The 20968-nt window shown below is 46.1% G+C and overlaps 1 protein-coding gene across 4 annotated transcripts in view; it reads left to right on the top strand.

The window, feature by feature from the left end:
* The window catches only part of LOC128705668 (TSC22 domain family protein 1), a 245834-nt gene that overhangs the window by 170150 nt on the left and 54716 nt on the right, over positions 1 to 20968 (top strand). The window contains exon 1 of one of the 4 annotated variants that reach the window (XM_070086796.1): positions 4114 to 4690. The exons of 2 other annotated variants lie outside the window; for them this stretch is intronic. In XM_070086796.1, the coding sequence (XP_069942897.1) occupies positions 4609 to 4690 (82 nt within the window). In that variant the 5' untranslated portion in view covers positions 4114 to 4608. Of the gene's footprint in view, positions 1 to 4113; positions 4691 to 16074; positions 16250 to 20968 lie in introns of those variants that run through there. One more of the 4 variants, XM_070086795.1, reaches the window with a different exon arrangement.

A 20968-nucleotide genomic window follows, 5' to 3' on the forward strand; every position in this document is an offset into this window, starting at 1 on the left:
AACAACAGTCCTGGAGGGTGGGTGTAGGGTGTCACAACAACAACAGTCCTGGAGGGTGGGTGTAGGGTGTCACAACAACAGTCCTGGAGGGTGGGTGTAGGGTGTCACAACAACAGTCCTGGAGGGTGGGTGTAGGGTTTCACAACAACAACAGTCCTGGAGGGTGGGTGTAGGGTGGAACAACAACAACAGTCCTGGAGGGTGGGTGTAGGGTGTCACAACAACAGTCCTGGAGGGTGGGTGTAGGGTGTCACAACAGTCCTGGAGGGTGGGTGTAGGGTGTCACAACAACAGTCCTGGAGGGTGGGTGTAGGGTGTCAGAACAACAGTCCTGGAGGGCGTGTGTAGGGTGTCAGTACAACAGTCCTGGAGGGTGGGTGTAGGGTGTCACAACAACAGTCCTGGAGGGTGGGTGTAGGGTGTCACAACAGTCCTGGAGGGTGGGTGTAGGGTGTCACAACAGTCCTGGAGGGTGGGTGTAGGGTGTCACAACAACAACAGTCTTGGAGGGTGGGTGTAGGGTGTCACAACAGTCCTGGAGGGTGGGTGTAGGGTGTCACAACAACAACAGTCCTGGAGGGTGGGTGTAGGGTGTCACAACAGTCCTGGAGGGTGGGTGTAGGATGTCACAACAACAGTCCTGGAGGGTGGGTGTATGGTGTCACAACAACAGTCCTGGAGGGTGGGTGTAGGGTGTCACAACAACAACAGTCCTGCAGGGTGGGTGTAGGGTGTCACAACAACAGTCCTGGAGGTGAGTGTAGGGTGTCACAACAACAACAGTCCTAGAGGGTGGGTGTAGGGTGTCACAACAGTCCTGGAGTGTGGGTGTAGGGTGTCACAACAACAACAGTCCTGGAGGGTGGGTGTAGGGTGCCACAACAACAGTCCTGGAGGGTGGGTGTAGGGTGTCACAACAACAACAGTCCTGGAGCGTGGGTGTAGGGTGTCACAACAACAACAGTCCTGGAGGGTGGGTGTAGGGTGTCACAGCAGTCCTGGAGGGTGGGTGTAGGGTGTCACAACAACAGTCCTGGAGAGTGGGTGTAGGGTGTCACAACAACAACAGTCCTGGAGGGTGGGTGTAGGGTGCCACAACAACAGTCCTGGAGGGTGGGTGTAGGGTGTCACAACAACAACAGTCCTGGAGGGTGGGTGTAGGGTGTCACAACAGTCCTGGAGGGTGGGTGTATGGTGTCACAACAGTCCTGGAGGGTGGGTGTAGGGTGTCACAACAACAACAGTCCTGGAGGGTGGGTGTAGGGTGTCACAACAGTGTGGATGTAGGGTGTCACAACAGTCCTGGAGGGTGGGTGTAGGGTGTCACAACAACAACAGTCCTGGAGGGTGGGTGTAGAGTGTCACAACAACAACAGTCCTGGAGGGTGGGTGTATGGTGTCACAACAACAGTCCTGGAGGGTGGGTGTAGGGTGTCACAACAACAACAGTCCTGGAGGGTGGGTGTAGGGTGTCAGAACAACAGTCCTGGAGGGTGGGTGTAGGGTGTCACAACAACAGTCCTGGAGGGTGGGTGTATGGTGTCACAACAACAGTCCTAGAGGGTGGGTGTAGGGTGTCACAACAGTCCTGGAGGGTGGGTGTAGGGTGTCACAACAACAACAGTCCTAGAGGGTGGGTGTAGGGTGTCACAACAACAACAGTCCTGGAGGGTGGGTGTAGGGTGTCACAACAACAGTCCTGGAGAGTGGGTGTAGGGTGTCACAAAAACAGTCCTGGAGGGTGGGTGTAGGGTGTCACAACAACAGTCCTGGAGGGTGGGTGTAGGGTGTCACAACAGTCCTGGAGGGTGGGTGTAGGGTGTCACAACAACAACAGTCCTGGAGGGTGGGTGTAGGGATTCACAACAACAACAGTCCTGGAGGGTGGGTGTAGGGTGTCACAACAACAACAGTCCTGGACGGTGGGTGTAGGGTGTCACAACAACAGTCCTGGAGGGTGGGTGTAGGGTGTCACAACAACAACAGTCCTGGAGGGTGGGTGTAGGGTGTCACAACAGTCGTGGAGGGTGGGTGTAGGGTGTCACAAGTCCTGGAGGGTGGGTGTATGGTGCCACAACAACAACAGTCCTGGAGGGTGGGTGTAGGGTGTCACAACAGTCCTGGAGGGTGGGTGTATGGTGTCACAACAACAACAGTCCTGGAGGGTGGGTGTAGGGTGTCACAACAGTCCTGGAGGGTGGGTGTAGGGTGTCACAACAGTCCTGGAGGGTGGGTGTATGGTGTCACAACAACAACAGTCCTGGAGGGTGGGTGTAGGGTGTCAGAACAACAGTCCTGGAGGGTGGGTGTAGGGTGTCAGAACAACAGTCCTGGAGGGTGGGTGTAGGGTGTCAGAACAACAGTCCTGGAGGGTGGGTGTAGGGTGTCACAACAACAACAGTCCTGGAGGGTGGGTGTAGGGTGTCACAACAGTCCTGGAGGGTGGGTGTATGGTGTCACAACGACAACAGTCCTGGAGGGTGGGTGTAGGGTGTCACAACAACAACAGTCCTGGAGGTCACAACAGTTCTGGAGGGTGGATGTAGGGTGTCACAACAGTCCTGGAGGGTGGGTGTAGGGTGTCACAACAACAACAGTCCTGGAGGGTGGGTGTAGGGTGTCACAACAACAACAGTCCTGGAGGGTGGGTGTATGGTGTCACAACAACAGTCCTGGAGGGTGGGTGTAGGGTGTCACAACAACAACAGTCCTGGAGGGTGGGTGTAGGGTGTCACAACAGTCCTGGAGGGTGGGTGTAGGGTGTCACAACAGTCCTGGAGGGTGGGTGTAGGGTGTCACAACAACAACAGTCCTAGAGGGTGGGTGTAGGGTGTCACAACAACAACAGTCCTGGAGGGTGGGTGTAGGGTGTCACAACAACAGTCCTGGACGGTGGGTGTAGGGTGTCACAAAAACAGTCCTGGTGGGTGGGTGTAGGGTGTCACAACAACAGTCCTGGAGGGTGGGTGTAGGGTGTCACAACAGTCCTGGAGGGTGGGTGTAGGGTGTCACAACAACAACAGTCCTGGAGGGTGGGTGTAGGGATTCACAACAACAACAGTCCTGGAGGGTGGGTGTAGGGTGTCACAACAACAAGAGTCCGGGAGGGTGGGTGGAGGGTGTCACACAACAACTGTCCTGGTGGGTGGGTGTAGGGTGTCACAACAACAACAGTCCTGGAGGGTGGGTGTAGGGTGTCACAACAGTCCTGGAGGGTGGGTGTAGGGTGTCACAAGTCCTGGAGGGTGGGTGTATGGTGCCACAACAACAACAGTCCTGGAGGGTGGGTGTAGGGTGTCACAACAGTCCTGGAGGGTGGGTGTATGGTGTCACAACAACAACAGTCCTGGAGGGTGGGGTAGGGTGTCACAACAGTCCTGGAGGGTGGGTGTAGGGTGTCACAACAGTCCTGGAGGGTGGGTGTATGGTGTCACAACAACAACAGTCCTGGAGGGTGGGTGTAGGGTGTCAGAGCAACAGTCCTGGAGGGTGGGTGTAGGGTGTCAGAACAGTAGGGTGGGTGTAGGGTGTCAGAGCAACAGTCCTGGAGGGTGGGTGTAGGGTGTCAGAACAACAGTCCTGGAGGGTGGGTGTAGGGTGTCAGAACAGTCCTGGAGGGTGGGTGTAGGGTGTCAGAGCAACAGTCCTGGAGGGTGGGTGTAGGGTGTCAGAACAACAGTCCTGGAGGGTGGGTGTAGGGTGTCAGAGCAACAGTCCTGGAGGGTGGGTGTAGGGTGTCAGAACAATAGTTCTGGAGGTTCCTGCTAGAGTAGTTTTCTGGTGAATGTGTTAAGATAAATTCTGAACATTTCATGTTCGTTAACACGCCCCATAATTCTTGTCTAACGTCAAGCTTCCATTTTTTTATTTATTCTGTTGTGTTGTGTTTGAAGGTTGTGTGTTAGTGGGTGACATGACACTGGTGTGAAAAGTGACAGGTGCAGTGTATGTGAACCAGAGGAGGTAGTAGGTAGGTGAGTGTTTATGCGTGAATGTAGGGGCAGTGTAGGAGACCCGCAGGGAATGATGGGAAGGAGGGAGGGAGGTGAGGGAGGGAGGGAGTAGTCACAGGTTGGCAGGTCGGGTTGACGGGTTCATCGCTCCTGACTCACTAGAGTCACATACGGGCGCCGGAGGAGGACGCACCTCTCCGTCGCCCCGGGGTTGCCCACTGCTGCTAGTGTGTAGGGAGTGGTTGTTAGGTGGACGGGCGTACTGCCCCGCCCACCACCTTGACGACGTGACTGGTGCTGGTGCGGCTGTGCTGGCGCTCACCACCAGTTGTTGCAGAGGCCGAGTGAACCCGTTTGGTGGAGAGGGCGGGCGGGCGGGCGGAGCGTCAAGGTCGCCTCATACAGTGTGTAGCTATGTGTGGTGCAGTGTGGCGGGTTGTAGCGCTCTCTCCTCAACCATGGAGACTCTCACCCACTTCTTGACCCTTTAGTCTCCTATCATCGTCGCATAATGTGCACGACGCGCTGCAACTGTTTATGAAGCCTGGCTAGTGTAGGTGTTTGTAATGAGTTGAGTGTAGTGTTGCGTAGAGAACCGTCCGTGTGAGGGTGTGCAGTGTTGCCCTACAAACACCCGCCCACCTCTCACCTCATCATGGGACTGAAACAAGTGGATCCAGGGGAAAAGTGGACGCATCCGCCCAAGAAGAAGTGGATCTATGATTATTTGGCTGATGGTAAGCTGACAACTATGTTTGTATGTTGTACTGTTCACAGTTGTCATTTAACAGTGACCAGTAACTCACTGTAATGTGTAGGTCACAGTTGTCCCTCAACAGTGACCAGTAACTCACTGTAATGTGTAGGTCACAGTTGTGTCCATCAACAGTGACCAGTAACTCACTCTAATGTGTAGATCACAGTTGTGTCCCTCAACAGTGACCAGTAACTCACTCTAATGTGTAGGTCACAGTTGTCCCTCAACAGTGACCAGTAACTCACTCTAATGTGTAGATCACAGTTGTGTCCCTCAACAGTGACCAGTAACTTACTGTAATGTGTAGGTCACAGTTGTCCCTCAACAGTGACCAGTAACTCACTGTAATGTGTAGGTCACAGTTGTGTCCCTCAACAGTGACCAGTAACTCACTCTAATGTGTAGATCACAGTTTTGTCCCTCAACAGTGACCAGTAACTTACTGTAATGTGTAGGTCACAGTTGTGTCCCTCAACAGTGACCAGTAACTCACTCTAATGTGTAGATCACAGTTGTGTCCCTCAACAGTGACCAGTAACTTACTGTAATGTGTAGGTCACAGTTGTCCCTCAACAGTGACCAGTAACTCACTGTAATGTGTAGGTCACAGTTGTGTCCCTCAACAGTGACCAGTAACTCACTCTAATGTGTAGATCACAGTTTTGTCCCTCAACAGTGACCAGTAACTCACTCTAATGTGTAGATCACAGTTTTGTCCCTCAACAGTGACCAGTAACTCACTGTAATGTGTAGGTCACAGTTGTGTCCCTCAACAGTGACCAGTAACTTACTGTAATGTGTAGGTCACAGTTGTCCCTCAACAGTGACCAGTAACTCACTGTAATGTGTAGGTCAGTTGTGTCCCTCAACAGTGACCAGTAACTCACTGTAATGTGTAGGTCACAGTTGTGTCCCTCAACAGTGACCAGTAACTTACTGTAATGTGTAGGTCACAGTTGTGTCCCTCAACAGTGACCAGTAACTCACTCTAATGTGTAGGTCACAGTTGTGTCCCTCAACAGTGACCAGTAACTCACTCTAATGTGTAGGTCACAGTTGTGTCCCTCAACAGTGACCAGTAACTCACTCTAATGTGTAGATCACAGTTGTGTCCCTCAACAGTGACCAGTAACTCACTGTAATGTGTAGGTCACAGTTGTGTCCCTCAACAGTGACCAGTAACTCACTGTAATGTGTAGGTCACAGTTGTGTCCCTCATCAGTGACCAGTAACTTACTGTAATGTGTAGGTCACAGTTGTCCCTCAACAGTGACCAGTAACTTACTGTAATGTGTAGGTCACAGTTGTGTCCCTCAACAGTGACCAGTAACTCGCTGTAATGTGTAGGTCACAGTTATGTTAACTGTGTATAAGCAGAAACTGCCATAAATAAATAACCACAGAAGGGTTGGTAATTATTTGAAATATAATTAAATCTAGGAATGACACTGAGGAGAGGGAAGCTGTGGCTGCCTCTGATAAACAATAATACTGGGTTATCACCAAACATTTATTGTAAACCTGGAGCAAGGTTAACCACATGTGAGGTCTACCTACCTAGTCTTCCTCGATGGTGTTCTGGGGATCAACGCCCCCGTGGTCCGGTCCATGATCAGGCTTAACAGTTTATCAGGGCCTGATCAACCAAGCTGTTACTGCTTGCTACACGCAGTCCAACGTACGAACCACAGCCCGGCTGGTCAGGTACTGACTTTATGTATCTGTCCAGGTCCCTCTTGAAAACAGCCAGGGGTCTGTTCGTAATCCCTCTTATGTATGATGGGAGGCTGTGGAACAGTTTTTGGCCCCCCTGATACTTATTCTGTTTTCTCTTGGTGTACTCATGGCACCGTTGCTTTTCATTGGGGGTATGTTGCACCGTCTGCCGTGTCTTTTACTTTCATAGGGAGTGATTTGTGTGTGCAGATTTGGGACCATTTCCTCTGGGATTTTCTCGCTGCACTCTAAGGCGTACAGGTCAGAGGCCTTCAAGCGTTCCCAGTAATTGAAATACTTTCCTGAACTTGTACGTACAGCGAAGGTCCTCTGTACATTCTCCAGACCTACAATTTTGCCTACCTTGAAATGGGCTGTTAGTGTACATTATTCCGTCCTTGATAGAACAAGTGACTTAGAGGATTATCTTGGCTTGGCATCCCTTGTTTTGAGGTTCTCATTATCTGTCCTATCATTTTCCTCGCAGTTGTGGTGACACTGTTGTGATACTTGAAGGTCAGATCCTCAGACATTATCTCTTCTAAGGCCTTATTAGTTTTTCGCTTTATTGTGTGGTTAGAATTTGTTTTATATTGTGTTTTTAGCGACTCTGGGATGAACCCTGTGTCTAGGGTCCTCTCCATAGCTTACATAAGGCACGAGATGGGGGTTTCTTGCAGTTCTTGAACACGGAGTTCCACGAATCTAGGCCTGGGGCAAAGTGCGTGGGCACGTTGTCAATGACTTTTCAAAATCCATTGGTGTTTAAGGTTAAGTTTAAAGTTTTGGAAATGTTGACAGGTTTTTGAGTTACGTTCATAAAAAAAAATATTTGGATTGTCGATCTTGAACCTGATTAATGGCTCAATAAATACAGTATCATATGTAGACTTCGGTAATTCATTTCTTTTCTGTCAAAATTCTAACTTGTTTGGGCGAGGCCCCAATGCTGGATGTAGTTCTTTCTTTGTTTTTGGCATATAAAAAAAGTATTTTGGATTTCTTTCAATTTCATTTATGGTCTTTAGCTCCTGTCTCTCCTGGGTTCTGTAAGATTAATTTAAGTTCAATAATTTCAATCTCCCTAGTCAGTGTTTCTTTCTACATTTCAAATAATCTAGCTTCCCTTGAGAAGCTGTTTCTTCGTCTTCGCCTGTAGAGGAAGCATCTCTCTTAGTTACATTTCTTCTTTTTCCTTAGTGGAATGTGCGTTGAGCGTACTTCATCTACTACAGAGTTGATCCTTTATAGACACTGGTTTGGATCCATGCTGTTTGAAATATCTTCTCAAAATGTTTCATTAAGGACATGATTTATTTGATCCCAGTTGATGTTCTTATTAGTTAAATTTGGTGAAGGCACCTTCGTAACTCTGCATTTTATGGGGAGGACCACTGCGAGACCCCTGTGAGAGATAGCAGCAGCAGAACCCGTCCTGCGGAACACGTACTCTCAATGCATAGTGTAAACCATCTTAGTTAAGACAATGGAGCCTGAAATGTTGCACGTAATTTTGGGGCTTTCTATGTAGTAATAAAAACAATGTTAACCTGGTCTTCTAATACATTCAGTAGTACCTTCTTGGAAAATAAAAATAATTTTATTATTATTATTGTATGTAACTGATGAGAGCTGGCAAGGCTGGAAGTGACAGTGTTAGGTTAGGATGGATGCGTGGGCCAGTGGACCGCCGTTAGCAACAGCCTGGTAGACCAGACAAGCACTAGACATGCAGACGTGGGAGTAGGAAAGCTCGTGAACCCACGAAAGGTGTGTGTGTGTGTGTGTGTGTGTGTGTGTGTGTGTGTGTGTGTGTGTGTGTGTGTGTGTGTGTGTGTGTGTGTGTGTGTGTGTGTGTGTGTGTGTTGAAGGTTTGCCATTGTGTGAGGAAGAGGCCTAACCTATAAGCCGTGAAGTGTGATAAACAAGGCGAAGAAGACCGGCCGAGTTTATATATACGTATTATATATATATATATATATATATATATATATATATATATATATATATATATATATATATATATATATATATATGTCGTGCTGAATAGGTAAAACTGGTCATTTAGCAAGAACTCATTTAAAATTAAGTTCTTTCTAAATTTTTCTCTTATACATTTAAAGATATATTTTTTTCATTTATGTTAATATAAAAAATAATGATTTTGTGCCAAAAGAACCCCAGGAAACTTACCTAACCTTATTATAACAAGCGCAATTTAATTTAGCCTAATCCAACTTGTTCTCACTGGAGCGCAGGCGAGAGAGAGGTATCATAATGTACACCTGGGAGATTCTGGAGGGTCTGGTACCTAATATGCACACAGAAATCACTCCACATGAAAGCAAAAGACTTGGCAGGCGATGCAACATACCCCCAGTGAAAAGTAGGGGCGTCACTGGTATATTAAGAGAAAACGCAATAAGTGTCCGGGGCCCAAGACTGTTCAACAGCCTCCCACCAGCAATAAGGGCATGACCAGTGGACCCCTGGTTGTCTTCAAGAGGGAGCTGGACAGATAACTAAAGACGGTGCCAGATCAGCCGGGCTGTGGTTCGTACATTGGATTGCGTGCGGCCAGCAGTAACAACCTCGTCGATCAGGCCCTGATCCACTGGGAGGCCTGGTCATGGACCGGGCTGCGGGGGCGTTTATCCCCGGAATACCCTCCAGGTAGACTCCAGGCATAAGTTTACAATAAGTTAATAATAAACAAGCACAATGAAATTTGTTTCGTTAGATTCAGAATGATTTTTGCGAAATTATTGCATACATAAGTTTTCGATTGCCTTATTCGGCAAGAAGTGCATTGCTATTTAACTCAAAATTGCAAGCTTTACCTATTCGTCACGTTATATATATATATATATATATATATATATATATATATATATATATATATATATATATATATATATATATTATATATAATATATATATATATATATATATATATATATATATATATATATATATATATATATATATATATATATATATATATATATATATATATATATATATATATATATATATATATATATATATATATTATATATATATATATATATATCAATAACAACACTGCGCTAACCAAGGAATCGAACCCATGTTGTACTGGCCTGCCTCATGGTAAGCGAGAACCACATGACGCTTTAGTAAGTAAGTAAGTAAATTTATTCAGGTATACACAATACAGTTACATAGAATTATCATACATAGCAGCATATGTGTAGAGAACCTAGGATAACCCAAAAAAGTCAGACAGAGTGACTTATTTCCATTGGGGTCCACCCAACCCTACAAGAATGGCGCAGCCAGCACACAACTAGCTGTTGGGCCGCCATCCGAGGGCATACGGAGGTGTGGGAGCCATTCTTGTAGGGTTGGGTGGCCCTGTGGTTTAAAGCATCATGTGGTTCTCGCTTACCATGAGGCAGGCCAGTACAACATGGGTTCGAATCCTTGGCTAGCGCAGTGTTGTTATTGATCAATACCACTCGTTTGTGGTTCAAATAATATATAAATACTGCTCGAGAGGCTAGTACACCAAACAGGGATGAGAATGAAATTTGCTTACAAACTCCCACACCTCTGAATGCCCTCGAATGGCTGTCCAACAGCTAGCTGTGTGCTGGCTGCGCCATTCTTCAAGGGTTGGGTGGTCCTATGGATTAGAGCGTTATGTGGTTCTCGTTTACCAAGATGCAGGTCAGTACAACATGGGCTCGAATCCTTGGCTAGCGCAGTGTTGTTATTGATTATATATATATATATATATATATATATATATATATAGATAGATATATATATATAGATATATATATATATATATATATATATATGCAGAGTATTTGCAAATCACAAGACCTGGAAATGTGGAAGATGCCAGTCTGGCATGCATGTCTTCAGTAATAGCATTGTACATAATCACCCAGCAGCTTAATTTATTTTAGACATGTGACACTCAAATGTAAAATACAGTTTTATTACTAACATTCTAGTATGTTTCACACTAACATATAAGGTTCAGCTTTATTACTAACATTCTAGTATCTCACTCTAACATCAGTCTTGGACTCTGCTTCCCTAACAACATCCTTAATCTACGTTATCAAATATACTGTATACCATTGCTCTTAAGAATGTTCAGTGCTTCTTAAAGAGTACCTGGCTGCTTACCTCCTTTTTTACACCCTTCGGTTTCTCCTCGCCTCCTCTTTTCCTGCCCCTTTTCCCCTGCCTCTTTCCCCCGTATAACTTTTTCCTTGCTCCCTTTTCCCTGTTCTTTTCTCCTGCAGAAAAAGTTAATTAAATTTAAGGAAATTCCTAGATAGGGTAATTCAGTTAGGGTGTGTTATATTATGGACTTTTTATTTTAGCAAGGTTAAGTTTCCAGGTAATTTATAATGGACATACTAAAAATTGGCATAACTTTTGTTAACTGTTTACACAGAGAGAGAGAGAGAGAGAGAGAGAGGGGGGGGAGGGGGGTGTGAATGTTTATATGATCAAGGCAACCTACTTGGTAGATGGAAGCAACTATTCTGTTGTAGCACTTGTTGATTAACTACTGTGGTAACACTTGTTGATTGATTTGCTGTGATATCACTTGTTGATTGATGTGTTGTGGAAAGTACTGTTGATTGACGTACTGTGGGTAGTACTTGATGACTGACGTACTGTGGGTAGTGCTTGACTGACGTACTGTGGGTAGTACTTGCTGACTGACGTACTGTGGATAGTACTTGCTGACTGACGTACTTTGGGTAGTACTTGTTGACTGACGTACTTTGGGTAGTACTTGTTGACTGACGTACTGTGGGTAGTACTTGCTGACTGACGTACTGTGGATAGTACTTGTTGACTCACGTACTTTGGGTAGTACTTGTTGACTGACGTACTGTGGGTAGTGCTTGTTGACTGACGTACTGTGGGTAGTACTTGGTGACTGACGTACTGTGGGTAGCAGGTGACCCTCAACATGTCCAGCTGGCTGGGTTTCAACACGTGCGCACACACCTCATGTATATTCACACACCCGCCATTTATACATAAGTTATGTGGTATACACATGGTGGTGTCTCTGCTCGTGGTATTATGCATACACTGCTGTATACATTTGTGTATACACACATGGATATGCATATCCTGGGCTAAACGTAGTCCCATATTGTCTTTTTATACCTACATGTGTGGGTAGTCTTTATACCCACATGTGTGGGCAGTGTCTTTATACCCACATGTGTGGTTACCTGGAGGTTATTCCGGGGATCAGCGCCCCCGCGGCCCGGTCCATGACCAGGCCTCCCGATGGATCAGGGCCTGATCAACTAGGCTGTTACTGCTGGCCGCACGCAGTCCAACGTACGAGCCACAACCTGGCTGATCCGGCACTGACTTTAGGTATCTGTCCAGCTCTCTCTTGAAGGCAGCCATGGGTTTATTGGCAATTCCCCTAATGCTTGATGGGAGGCTGTTGAACAGTTTTGGGCCCCGGACACTTATGGTGTTTTCCCTTAGTGTACCAATGGCGCCCCTACTTTTTATTGGGGGCATTTTGCATCGCCTGCCCAGTCTTTTACTTTCGTAGGGAGTGATTTCTGTGTGCAGATTTGGGACCATTCCTGTGTCTATATACCCACATGTGTGGGCAGTGTCTTTATACTCTCATGTGTGGGCAGTGTCTTTATACCCACATGTGTGGGCAGTGTCTTTATACCCACATGTGTGGGCAGTGTTTATACCCACATGTGTGGGCAGTGTCTTTATACCCACATGTGTGGGCAGTGTCTTTATACCCACATGTGTGGGCAGTGTCTATACCCACATGTGTGGGCAGTGTCTTTATACCCACGTGTGGGCAGTGTCTTTATACCCACAAGAACAATGGAATACACCTTGGTAATTAATACCTCTGAAGTTGATAAGAGAGACACCAGAACAGACACTAGGACTGTCATTAGAGAACGTTTGGGTGTTTGTGTCAACCTTGATCACTTCTGAAGTGATCAAGGTTCCAGCACCTAAACGTCTACTATACTTGTCCTAGTGTTTGTTCACGTGTCTTTTTCACCTCCAAGAAGATATAAACAAAGTTTTCCAGTGGGCAACGGTAAACAACATGATGTTCAATGAGGACAAATTCCAACTACTCCGTTATGGAAAACTGGAGGAGATAATAACTAGAACAGAGTATACTACTGACTCCGGCCATACAATAGAGCGGAAAAATAATGTAAGGGACCTGGGAGTAGTAATGTCTGAGGATCTCACTTTCAAGGATCACAACAGTGCCACGATCGCACGTGCAAAGAAAATGATAGGATGGATAATGAGAACTTTCAAAACGAGAGATGCCAAGCCCATGATGATCCTTTTCAAATCACTTGTTCTCTCTAGGCTGGAATACTGCTGTACATTAACATCTCCATTCAAAGCAGGTGAAATCGCAGATCTAGAGAGTGTACAGAGATCCTTTACTGCACGTATAAGTTCTGTCAAGCACCTTAACTACTGGGAGCGCTTGGAAGCACTTGACTTGTACTCGTTGGAACGCAGGAGGGAGAGATATATCATAATCTACACTTGGAAAATCTTGGAATGAATGGTCCCAAATCTGCACACAGAAATCACTCCCTACGAAAGTAAAAGACTGGGCAGGCGATGCAAAATGCCCCCAATAAAAAGTAGGGGCGCCATTGGTACACTAAGAGAAAACACCATAAGTGTCCGGGGCCCAAGACTGTTCAACAGCCTCCCATCAAGCATTAGGGGAATTGCCAATAAACCCCTGGCTGCCTTCAAGAGAGAGCTGGACAGACACCTAAAGTCAGTGCCGGATCAGCCGGGCTGTGGCTCGTACGTTGGACTGCGTGCGGCCAGCAGTAACAGCCTAGTTGATCAGGCCCTGATCCATCGGGAGGCCTGGTCGTGGACCGGGCCGCGGGGGCGTTGATCCCCGGAATAACCTCCAGGTATCCAGGTAACCCAGGAGAAATGGAATTTTTGAGAAAGATATCTGTATCATCAAAAGAGCAGGACAACAAAAATTGTATATATAAGAGAGAAAAGAAAGAGATAGGAAGGAGGAGGGGAAGAGTGGAGAGGAAATTTTATTACATTATACACCTTAAAAATATATCAATATGTAAACATTGCAGATTGTTGCAATACCTTATCGACATTTTAAAACAAGTGTAAATATACATTACTTGCATTAGTCTCGACACAACCAACCTGTAAATGTAGACTGACCCTGGTTGTGCACCACCAGCTGCATAATGTAATGAATAAATTTATCATACACTTCGTATAAATGCACACACAAAATCAGCCGAGGACGCATGGCAACTCATAATGTTCACACTGTACTGTTTACACATGTAAAAGATAGTTGATGTAGTACATGCACATAAAAGGTATATTAGCAAAGTATACGGAGGTAAATATCTCTTTCTGTACTTAAACAATGATAGGTTGGATAACTACAATCTTCAAAGCAAGGGATATTAAGCCAGTGATATGGCTCTACTGATCATTTGTTCTCTCTAGACTGGAGTATTCCTTTATTCTAACGACCACCTTCAAGGCAGGCAAAATTGCTGAGAACTTTCATAGCTCGTAAATAACAACTAAGCATCTGAATTACTTGAAGTCCCTAGAACTATACCTCTTAAAACGCAGGCGAAAGATACACTATAATCTACAACTGGAAGATACTGGAGAAAAAACCATACCCCCGGCCGGGATTGAACCCGCGGTCATAGAGTCTCAAAACTCCAGCCCGTCGCGCTAACCACTAGACCAGCTAGCCACAATAAGATTCATCCAACTAGGTATATTTCTACACCATAGGAAGGTTAGCACAGGCACCTCTGTGACCACAAATGCAAGTTTTTACAGACGAATCTCCAGCTAGCGTGGCCGTGACGAACTCTAGTTCAAGTCCCTTCACTGCCGTGTCATTACGATTTCTTAAGTCAAGATACTGGAGGATTGATGCTAAACCTGCACACCAAACTTACTACTTACGAACACAAGAGGCTTGGCAGACGGTGTAGGATACCTCCTATGAAAAGCAGGGGAGCGATGAGTACACCTCGAGAGAAGTCAGTCAGTGTTAAGGGATCGCAACTCTTCAACGCCCTACCTACCTGGAGTCTACCTGGAGGTTATTCTGGAGATCAACTCCCTTCGGCCCGGTCCACGATCAGGCCTCCTGTGGATCAGGGCCTGATCAACGAGGCTGTTACTGCTGGCCCCACGTAGTCCAACATACGAACCACAGCCCTCCCTTCATACATTAGGGATATTACCAACGAACCCTTAGCTTTTTTTAAAAAGGGAACTCAGCAGTTCGTGATCAACCGGGTTATGGTGCATACGTTGGACTGTGGGTGGCGGGCATCAATAGCTTGATCAGTCAAGCCAGCAGCCAGGAAGCCTAGTCAGGGACCGGGCCCGTGGGGTGGTGACCTCTGGAAGCTACTCCAGGAGCATGACAGTGTATGTAACGTCAGGAACATGACGTGAGCAGGAGAGTAACCCTCCCATCCCCCCCTCACGTATTACACACGAGAAGTAATAGTAACTCCAGCTCTGCCGGAACGAAACCTTTAAAGCTCCTGTAGCTACTGGACCCGTTTTGGGACCGGGGCGCGGTGACTTCCGAGACCGTCAACAGGTAAAGCCTCATTGTCACACTTAGTCTCCCGCCTCAGTGTGACAGTTATTCACTACGAAATTGACATTGTTTCCTGTATAACTATCATGTAGTATCGTGTAGTAGCACATTGTTGATGTATATAATTATGCTATAATGATGTAGTCAGCCTGCGCGGTCTTCCCTGACCAGTCTAAAATTAAACCATTTTCGTACTCGCATTTATTTCTGAATGATCGTCATTAACATAATGAAATATTCGCTATTTTGTATTAGGTTACTTTAGTTTATCTTCATTTTCCCTAAATTATGTATAGGTAACACTAATAATCATACTGGATAAAAGGAAGAGCAACGTGTGGGAACGGGGAGTATACCAGCCTTGCTTAATTCGTTAGTAACAATACGCTCATATTGTACAATGGGTGAACGAAAGGTTTTTATCTGATATAGAAGAGCAGCAAGCATTCGCTTGGTCATGAGGTGCGGCAGTGGACCATTCATTTGTTGAGGTGTGGCCATGTGGGGGGGGGGAGGTGGTGCTCACTACCGCTCCTCGTGATACCATCCTCAAACATGTAAAGTTGAAGAGCAGTGAGTTGGCGAGTAAGCCAGCACATGCGAGAGTGCACATGGGGGGTGGGGGCGTGTACGCATGCCTGTGTACGTGTCAACCCCTCCTACCCCATCCTTCTCCCTCAGCACATCACCTAATTCCCAGGTTCACAGCACAAGGTGACTAAACTATTCCACAGGTGTTGGTGATGTCACATACCAGCATACGAGTGAGAAGAGTAAAATTGAGTACATGTTGAGTATGTGTGCATGAGAAGTTGAAGAAATGTGGCGGTGTACGGTTGTGCCTGACTGCTACACTTGTCTGTCTGCCAAATACAATATGGCAGCATGGCAGTGTTGCCGGATCCTGCAGTGTTGCTTTCCCCGGCCACACACTCCCCGTGTGCTGTTTGTTTTACCGAGTATAATTGGTGACTGAGATGAGTGCAGTATTAGTGAAGAAGTATAAGGGAGAGATAGTGCGTGGGAAAGAAAAGTGTTGGTTATATTATAACACTGGTGGGTGGCAGCCGCCCACACACTACTGGTGGGAGGGATGGCGGGGCGGCAGCAGCAGCGGGGACGCCGCCACTAACACAGGTGCAGTCAGCCAACACGTTTTTACTGTGTGCTCCGTTATGGCCGTAGCCACGTGTCATGTTACGTAAACTGTGGCCGTCACCACCACGTGCGTGCGCACAGCTCCACCCTTTACTCTCACCCCAATTCCTCCCACGTACACCATTCCCGCCTCCCCCTACTCTCTTCCCCTCCCCAACTCTCTTCCTCTCCCCAACTCTCCTCTCTTCCCCTCCCCGTTTAACGTCCTCCCTTTCCCCGCTTTAGCGCCCTCTCCCCCTGAATGCTCACCCTTCTCCCACTTCCACTCTGCTTAAGCATGTAGTCTTAAGCATATAACATAGTGTGCCATGTTATTATATATACATATGTATATATAGTATTCTTCAAGCCGTACGTAATGTAGTCCAAGTTGCCCTCCCTTTTTTTTCTCTATAATTTTTGTCGTCCAGTTTTGTGATGGCGTCTTTACAAAAAAAATCATATATATCATGTATCTCTTGTGTATGGGACAGGCAATCCTCGGATATGTAACCTTTGAGGTTGCCGTAGCTGCTGACATTTTAATGATATAACTGGTGATGTCCTCATTGCACTACTGAAGTCTCCAAGCTCAAGCTGACAGATTATAACACTATATAATGGAATATAACAGGGAGACATAGTTAAACTGTTCCTTCTATGTAACTATCATGTATAATAGTAGTGGTCAACAGAGTTAAATCGGAGGCTGCCATAGTGAAGAGCTCTGTTCCACAAGGCACAGTACTCGCCCCCATCTTATTCCTTATCCTCATATCAGACATAAACAGAGATATACATCACAGCACCGTATCATCCTTTGCGGATGATACTAGGATCTGCATGAGGCTGTCATCTGCTGAGGACGCGGTTAACCTCCAAGAAGATATAAACAAAGTTTTCCAGTGGGCAACGGTAAACAATATGATGTTCAATGAGGACAAATTCCAACTACTCCGTTATGGAAAACTGGAGGAGATAATAACTAGAACAGAGTATACTACTGACTCCGGCCATACAGTAGAGCGGAAAAATAATGTAAGGGACCTGGGAGTAGTAATGTCTGAGGATCTCACTTTCAAGGATCACAACAGTGCCACGATCGCACGTGCAAAGAAAATGATAGGATGGATAATGAGAACTTTCAAAACGAGAGATGCCAAGCCCATGATGATCCTTTTCAAATCACTTGTTCTCTCTAGGCTGGAATACTGCTGTACATTAACATCTCCATTCAAAGCAGGTGAAATCGCAGATCTAGAGAGTGTACAGAGATCCTTTACTGCACGTATAAGTTCTGTCAAGCACCTTAACTACTGGGAACGCTTGGAAGCACTTGACTTGTACTCGTTGGAACGCAGGTGGGAGAGATATATCATAATCTACACTTGGAAAATCTTGGAAGGAATGGTCCCAAATCTGCACACAGAAATCACTCCCTGCGAAAGTAAAAGACTGGGCAGGCGATGCAAAATGCCCCCAATAAAAAGTAGGGGCGCCATTGGTACACTAAGGGAAAACACCATAAGTGTCCGGGGCCCAAAACTGTTCAACAGCCTCCCATCAAGCATTAGGGGAATTGCCAATAAACCCCTGGCTGCCTTCAAGAGAGAGCTGGACAGATACCTAAAGTCAGTGCCGGATCAGCCGGGCTGTGGCTCGTACGTTGGACTGCGTGCGGCCAGCAGTAACAACCTAGTTGATCAGGCCCTGATCCATCGGGAGGCCTGGTCATGGACCGGGCCGCGGGGGCGTTGGTTCCCGGAATAACCTCTAGGTAACCAGGGTACTCGAACATGGCTGATAATAATTTTGTGTGCATAAATGCTTACCCCCCTTCTACGCCCCCTCCCTCACCCCCCTCTGACTAGACACTTCACACACACACACACACACACACACACACACACACACACACACACACACACACACACATACACACACACAGTGTGTGTGTGAGTGTGGAGAGTGACTTAGTAGCGATCAGTGAAGAGGCGGGGCCAGGAGCTCGGACTCGACCCCCGCAACCTCAACTAGGTGAGTACAACTAGGTGAGTACACACACCTTGGTCTGCTTCCTATCAGTATTACTAATCAAATAACATGTTTTGAAATTCATAAAGGTTATTTTCGTTTTAGCAGCGCTCTATAAACCTTTGGGTTTAGTGCTTAGCTTTATTGTATCATTATTTTCGTTATAAAACCTCCAATCATTCTAAACGTTCAACCTGTAATTCCTGTATAATTACTTGCTTTATCTACATTATGCTTCTCCAGGTATTGTAGGAGCGGCTTTAATACTTTCATTTATCATTATTATCATTCTGTGCGGCCTTGTCTAGCAGTTCCTTTTGCCTGGACCAGCAGCAAGTACGGCATTGTAAGTAACAAGGAGAGAAACAAGTGTTAGGCAAGGAGTATCGGGTAAGGATTTTGGACAATGCATAGAGCAGGTCGGGAGTCAAGGAATAGAGAGAGAGAGAGAGAGAGAGAGAGAGAGAGAGAGAGAGAGAGAGAGAGAGAGAGAGAGAGAGAGAGAGAGAGAGAGAGGTGGGGGGGGAGGGAGAGGAGGGAGTTAGCTGGCCTACGTGTGGGGCGAGGCGTGAGGACTGGTATTTGCTCTCCTCCTCCTCCAGCGTTGCCACTTGTTACACGTGGACCCCAGCACCACCGCCTCTTGTTTGCTTCTTGCTACGCTGCCACTGACCAGGGATGCCGCTGCAATAGCTAAGCTTCTGTTCTGCACTTGTGGCTCTCTAGGAGCCTGTATTAACACGTCAGGAAGGCCTCTGTAATAGCTTGTAATGACTAGAAACAACTATAACAGAAGTAGCTCTATATCTTTGCCATTCGGTACTGTTGGGGATCATCGACCATTGCGGTCCACTGTCTCCTGATTGTCAGGCTGTTGGTGCTAGCAGTTCGCACTTCAACATAGGCACAGCTGAGAAAACTGAAAAGACTAAACACAGAAATAGACTTTAGAGAATAAGAGAAAAAGTTGTAAATTACTCAAAAAGTTGGAAATAAAATTTGCACACAGAAATTAGATATAAAACATGAACTAATGTACTCATACTAAGAAACAACAAAATGCAAAAAGCCATTCAGGAAATTAGAAAAAAAATCCTGCATGATTTTTCATACGTACAAAGTTCAATCATATATTTGGTAAGTCGCAGGCAACATAACCAAGCAGGCAGCACCTGGGGCTGATTGTGGCACATATTTGTAAGGAAATACAAATACCTTTAGCAGAAGCACGCGGTGTTCTTTGAGGCGGAACTGAGATTCAAGTTAAACAGCAGAGACTTAAAAGTGCAGACGTAGCTGCTCCTCCTCCTGGTGAAGGAGCCTTCACGAGAGACCAACAACAGATTCATCAGGCATAAGACTTGGAAAGAGTGATAAGATGATATCTTACTGTTTTTATGGTAATGTTTGCCACACAACCTAAATCAACATGGATTTAGGGAAGGGAGATAATTATGACAAATTAACTGAGGCTTTGCAAGAAAAATAAAATGTGGAGGTGGTTTATACTGTATATTGACAATTTAATGTATATTTAAAGGGGGGGGAGGTATTTGAAGTCTCAGACCCTGTGTTTAGTCTGCCTGCCTACCTGGAGTCGACCTGGAGGATATTGCGGGGGTCAACGCCCCCCGCGGCAATATATGACCAGGCCTCGCGGTGGATCAGGGCCTGATCAACCAGACTGTTACTGCCGGCCGCAAGTAGTCCAACGTACGAAACCAAAGCCCGGCTGGTCAGGTAGGCTTTAGGTGTCTGTCCAGCTCCCTTTTGAAGACAGCCAGGGATCTATTGGTACCCATCCCCCTTGTGTATACCGGGAGGCAGTTGCAGAACCTTGGGCAACTGACACTTGCTGTGTTATCTTTTAGTTTACTCATGGCATCCCTGCTTTTCATTGGAGGGATGTTGCATCGCCTGCCGAGTCTTTTGCTTTTGTAGGGAGTGATTTCTGTGTTCAGAATTGGGACTAGTCGCTCTAGGATTTTCCAGGTGTAAATTATAATTCATCTTTCTCTCCTGCGTTCCTTGTGAATTGTCTTATTGCATCACTTTTTTTTATTTGATGTATTTTGTACTGTGTTCTGGCTTGTGCTCTCTCGTTTAGAATATTGTTCAGTGTTTTCCTCCATAGATAATCATTTATTTCTACAGATGCCTCTACGTATTACACGCCTTTTTCCCCTCATGTTTTATAGACGCATCTGATGACATGTTCATTCCCAAATATAGGAATACATCCTCTTCCTCCATACTCCCACCAATCTGATATTCAGTTTATTATTACCTGGACTTTTTGTTAACCTCGTCGCCTTGCTCTTTTCTACAGCAGTGTGCACATTAATTGGGACATTTATGAAATAAGTCATTTATTTGGAAAATTAATATTTATTTGAAAAAAAAATACACTGCAATAATATAACAGATAATGGATACACGCTTTGGCATAGAATCGACGAATGTTGAACACATTTTGGCAAGCCCTTCGTCGTGGTACCAGGTCCTAATAACAGGAGTTAGCTTCTTCACAGTTGAACAGTCCTGTTTCGCGATCCTGCGTTTGGTTATTGCCCATAGATTCTCATTTGTGTTTAGGTCAGGAGAGTTTCCAGGTCAATTTAAAACTCTTAGCCAACTCTCTTTGAAGAATGTCAGCATTTTTCTGGAGGTGTAGCATGGAGCAAG

The sequence above is a fragment of the Cherax quadricarinatus genome, chromosome 19 (genome assembly GCF_038502225.1).
Source record: "Cherax quadricarinatus isolate ZL_2023a chromosome 19, ASM3850222v1, whole genome shotgun sequence".
NCBI lineage: Eukaryota > Metazoa > Arthropoda > Malacostraca > Decapoda > Parastacidae > Cherax > Cherax quadricarinatus.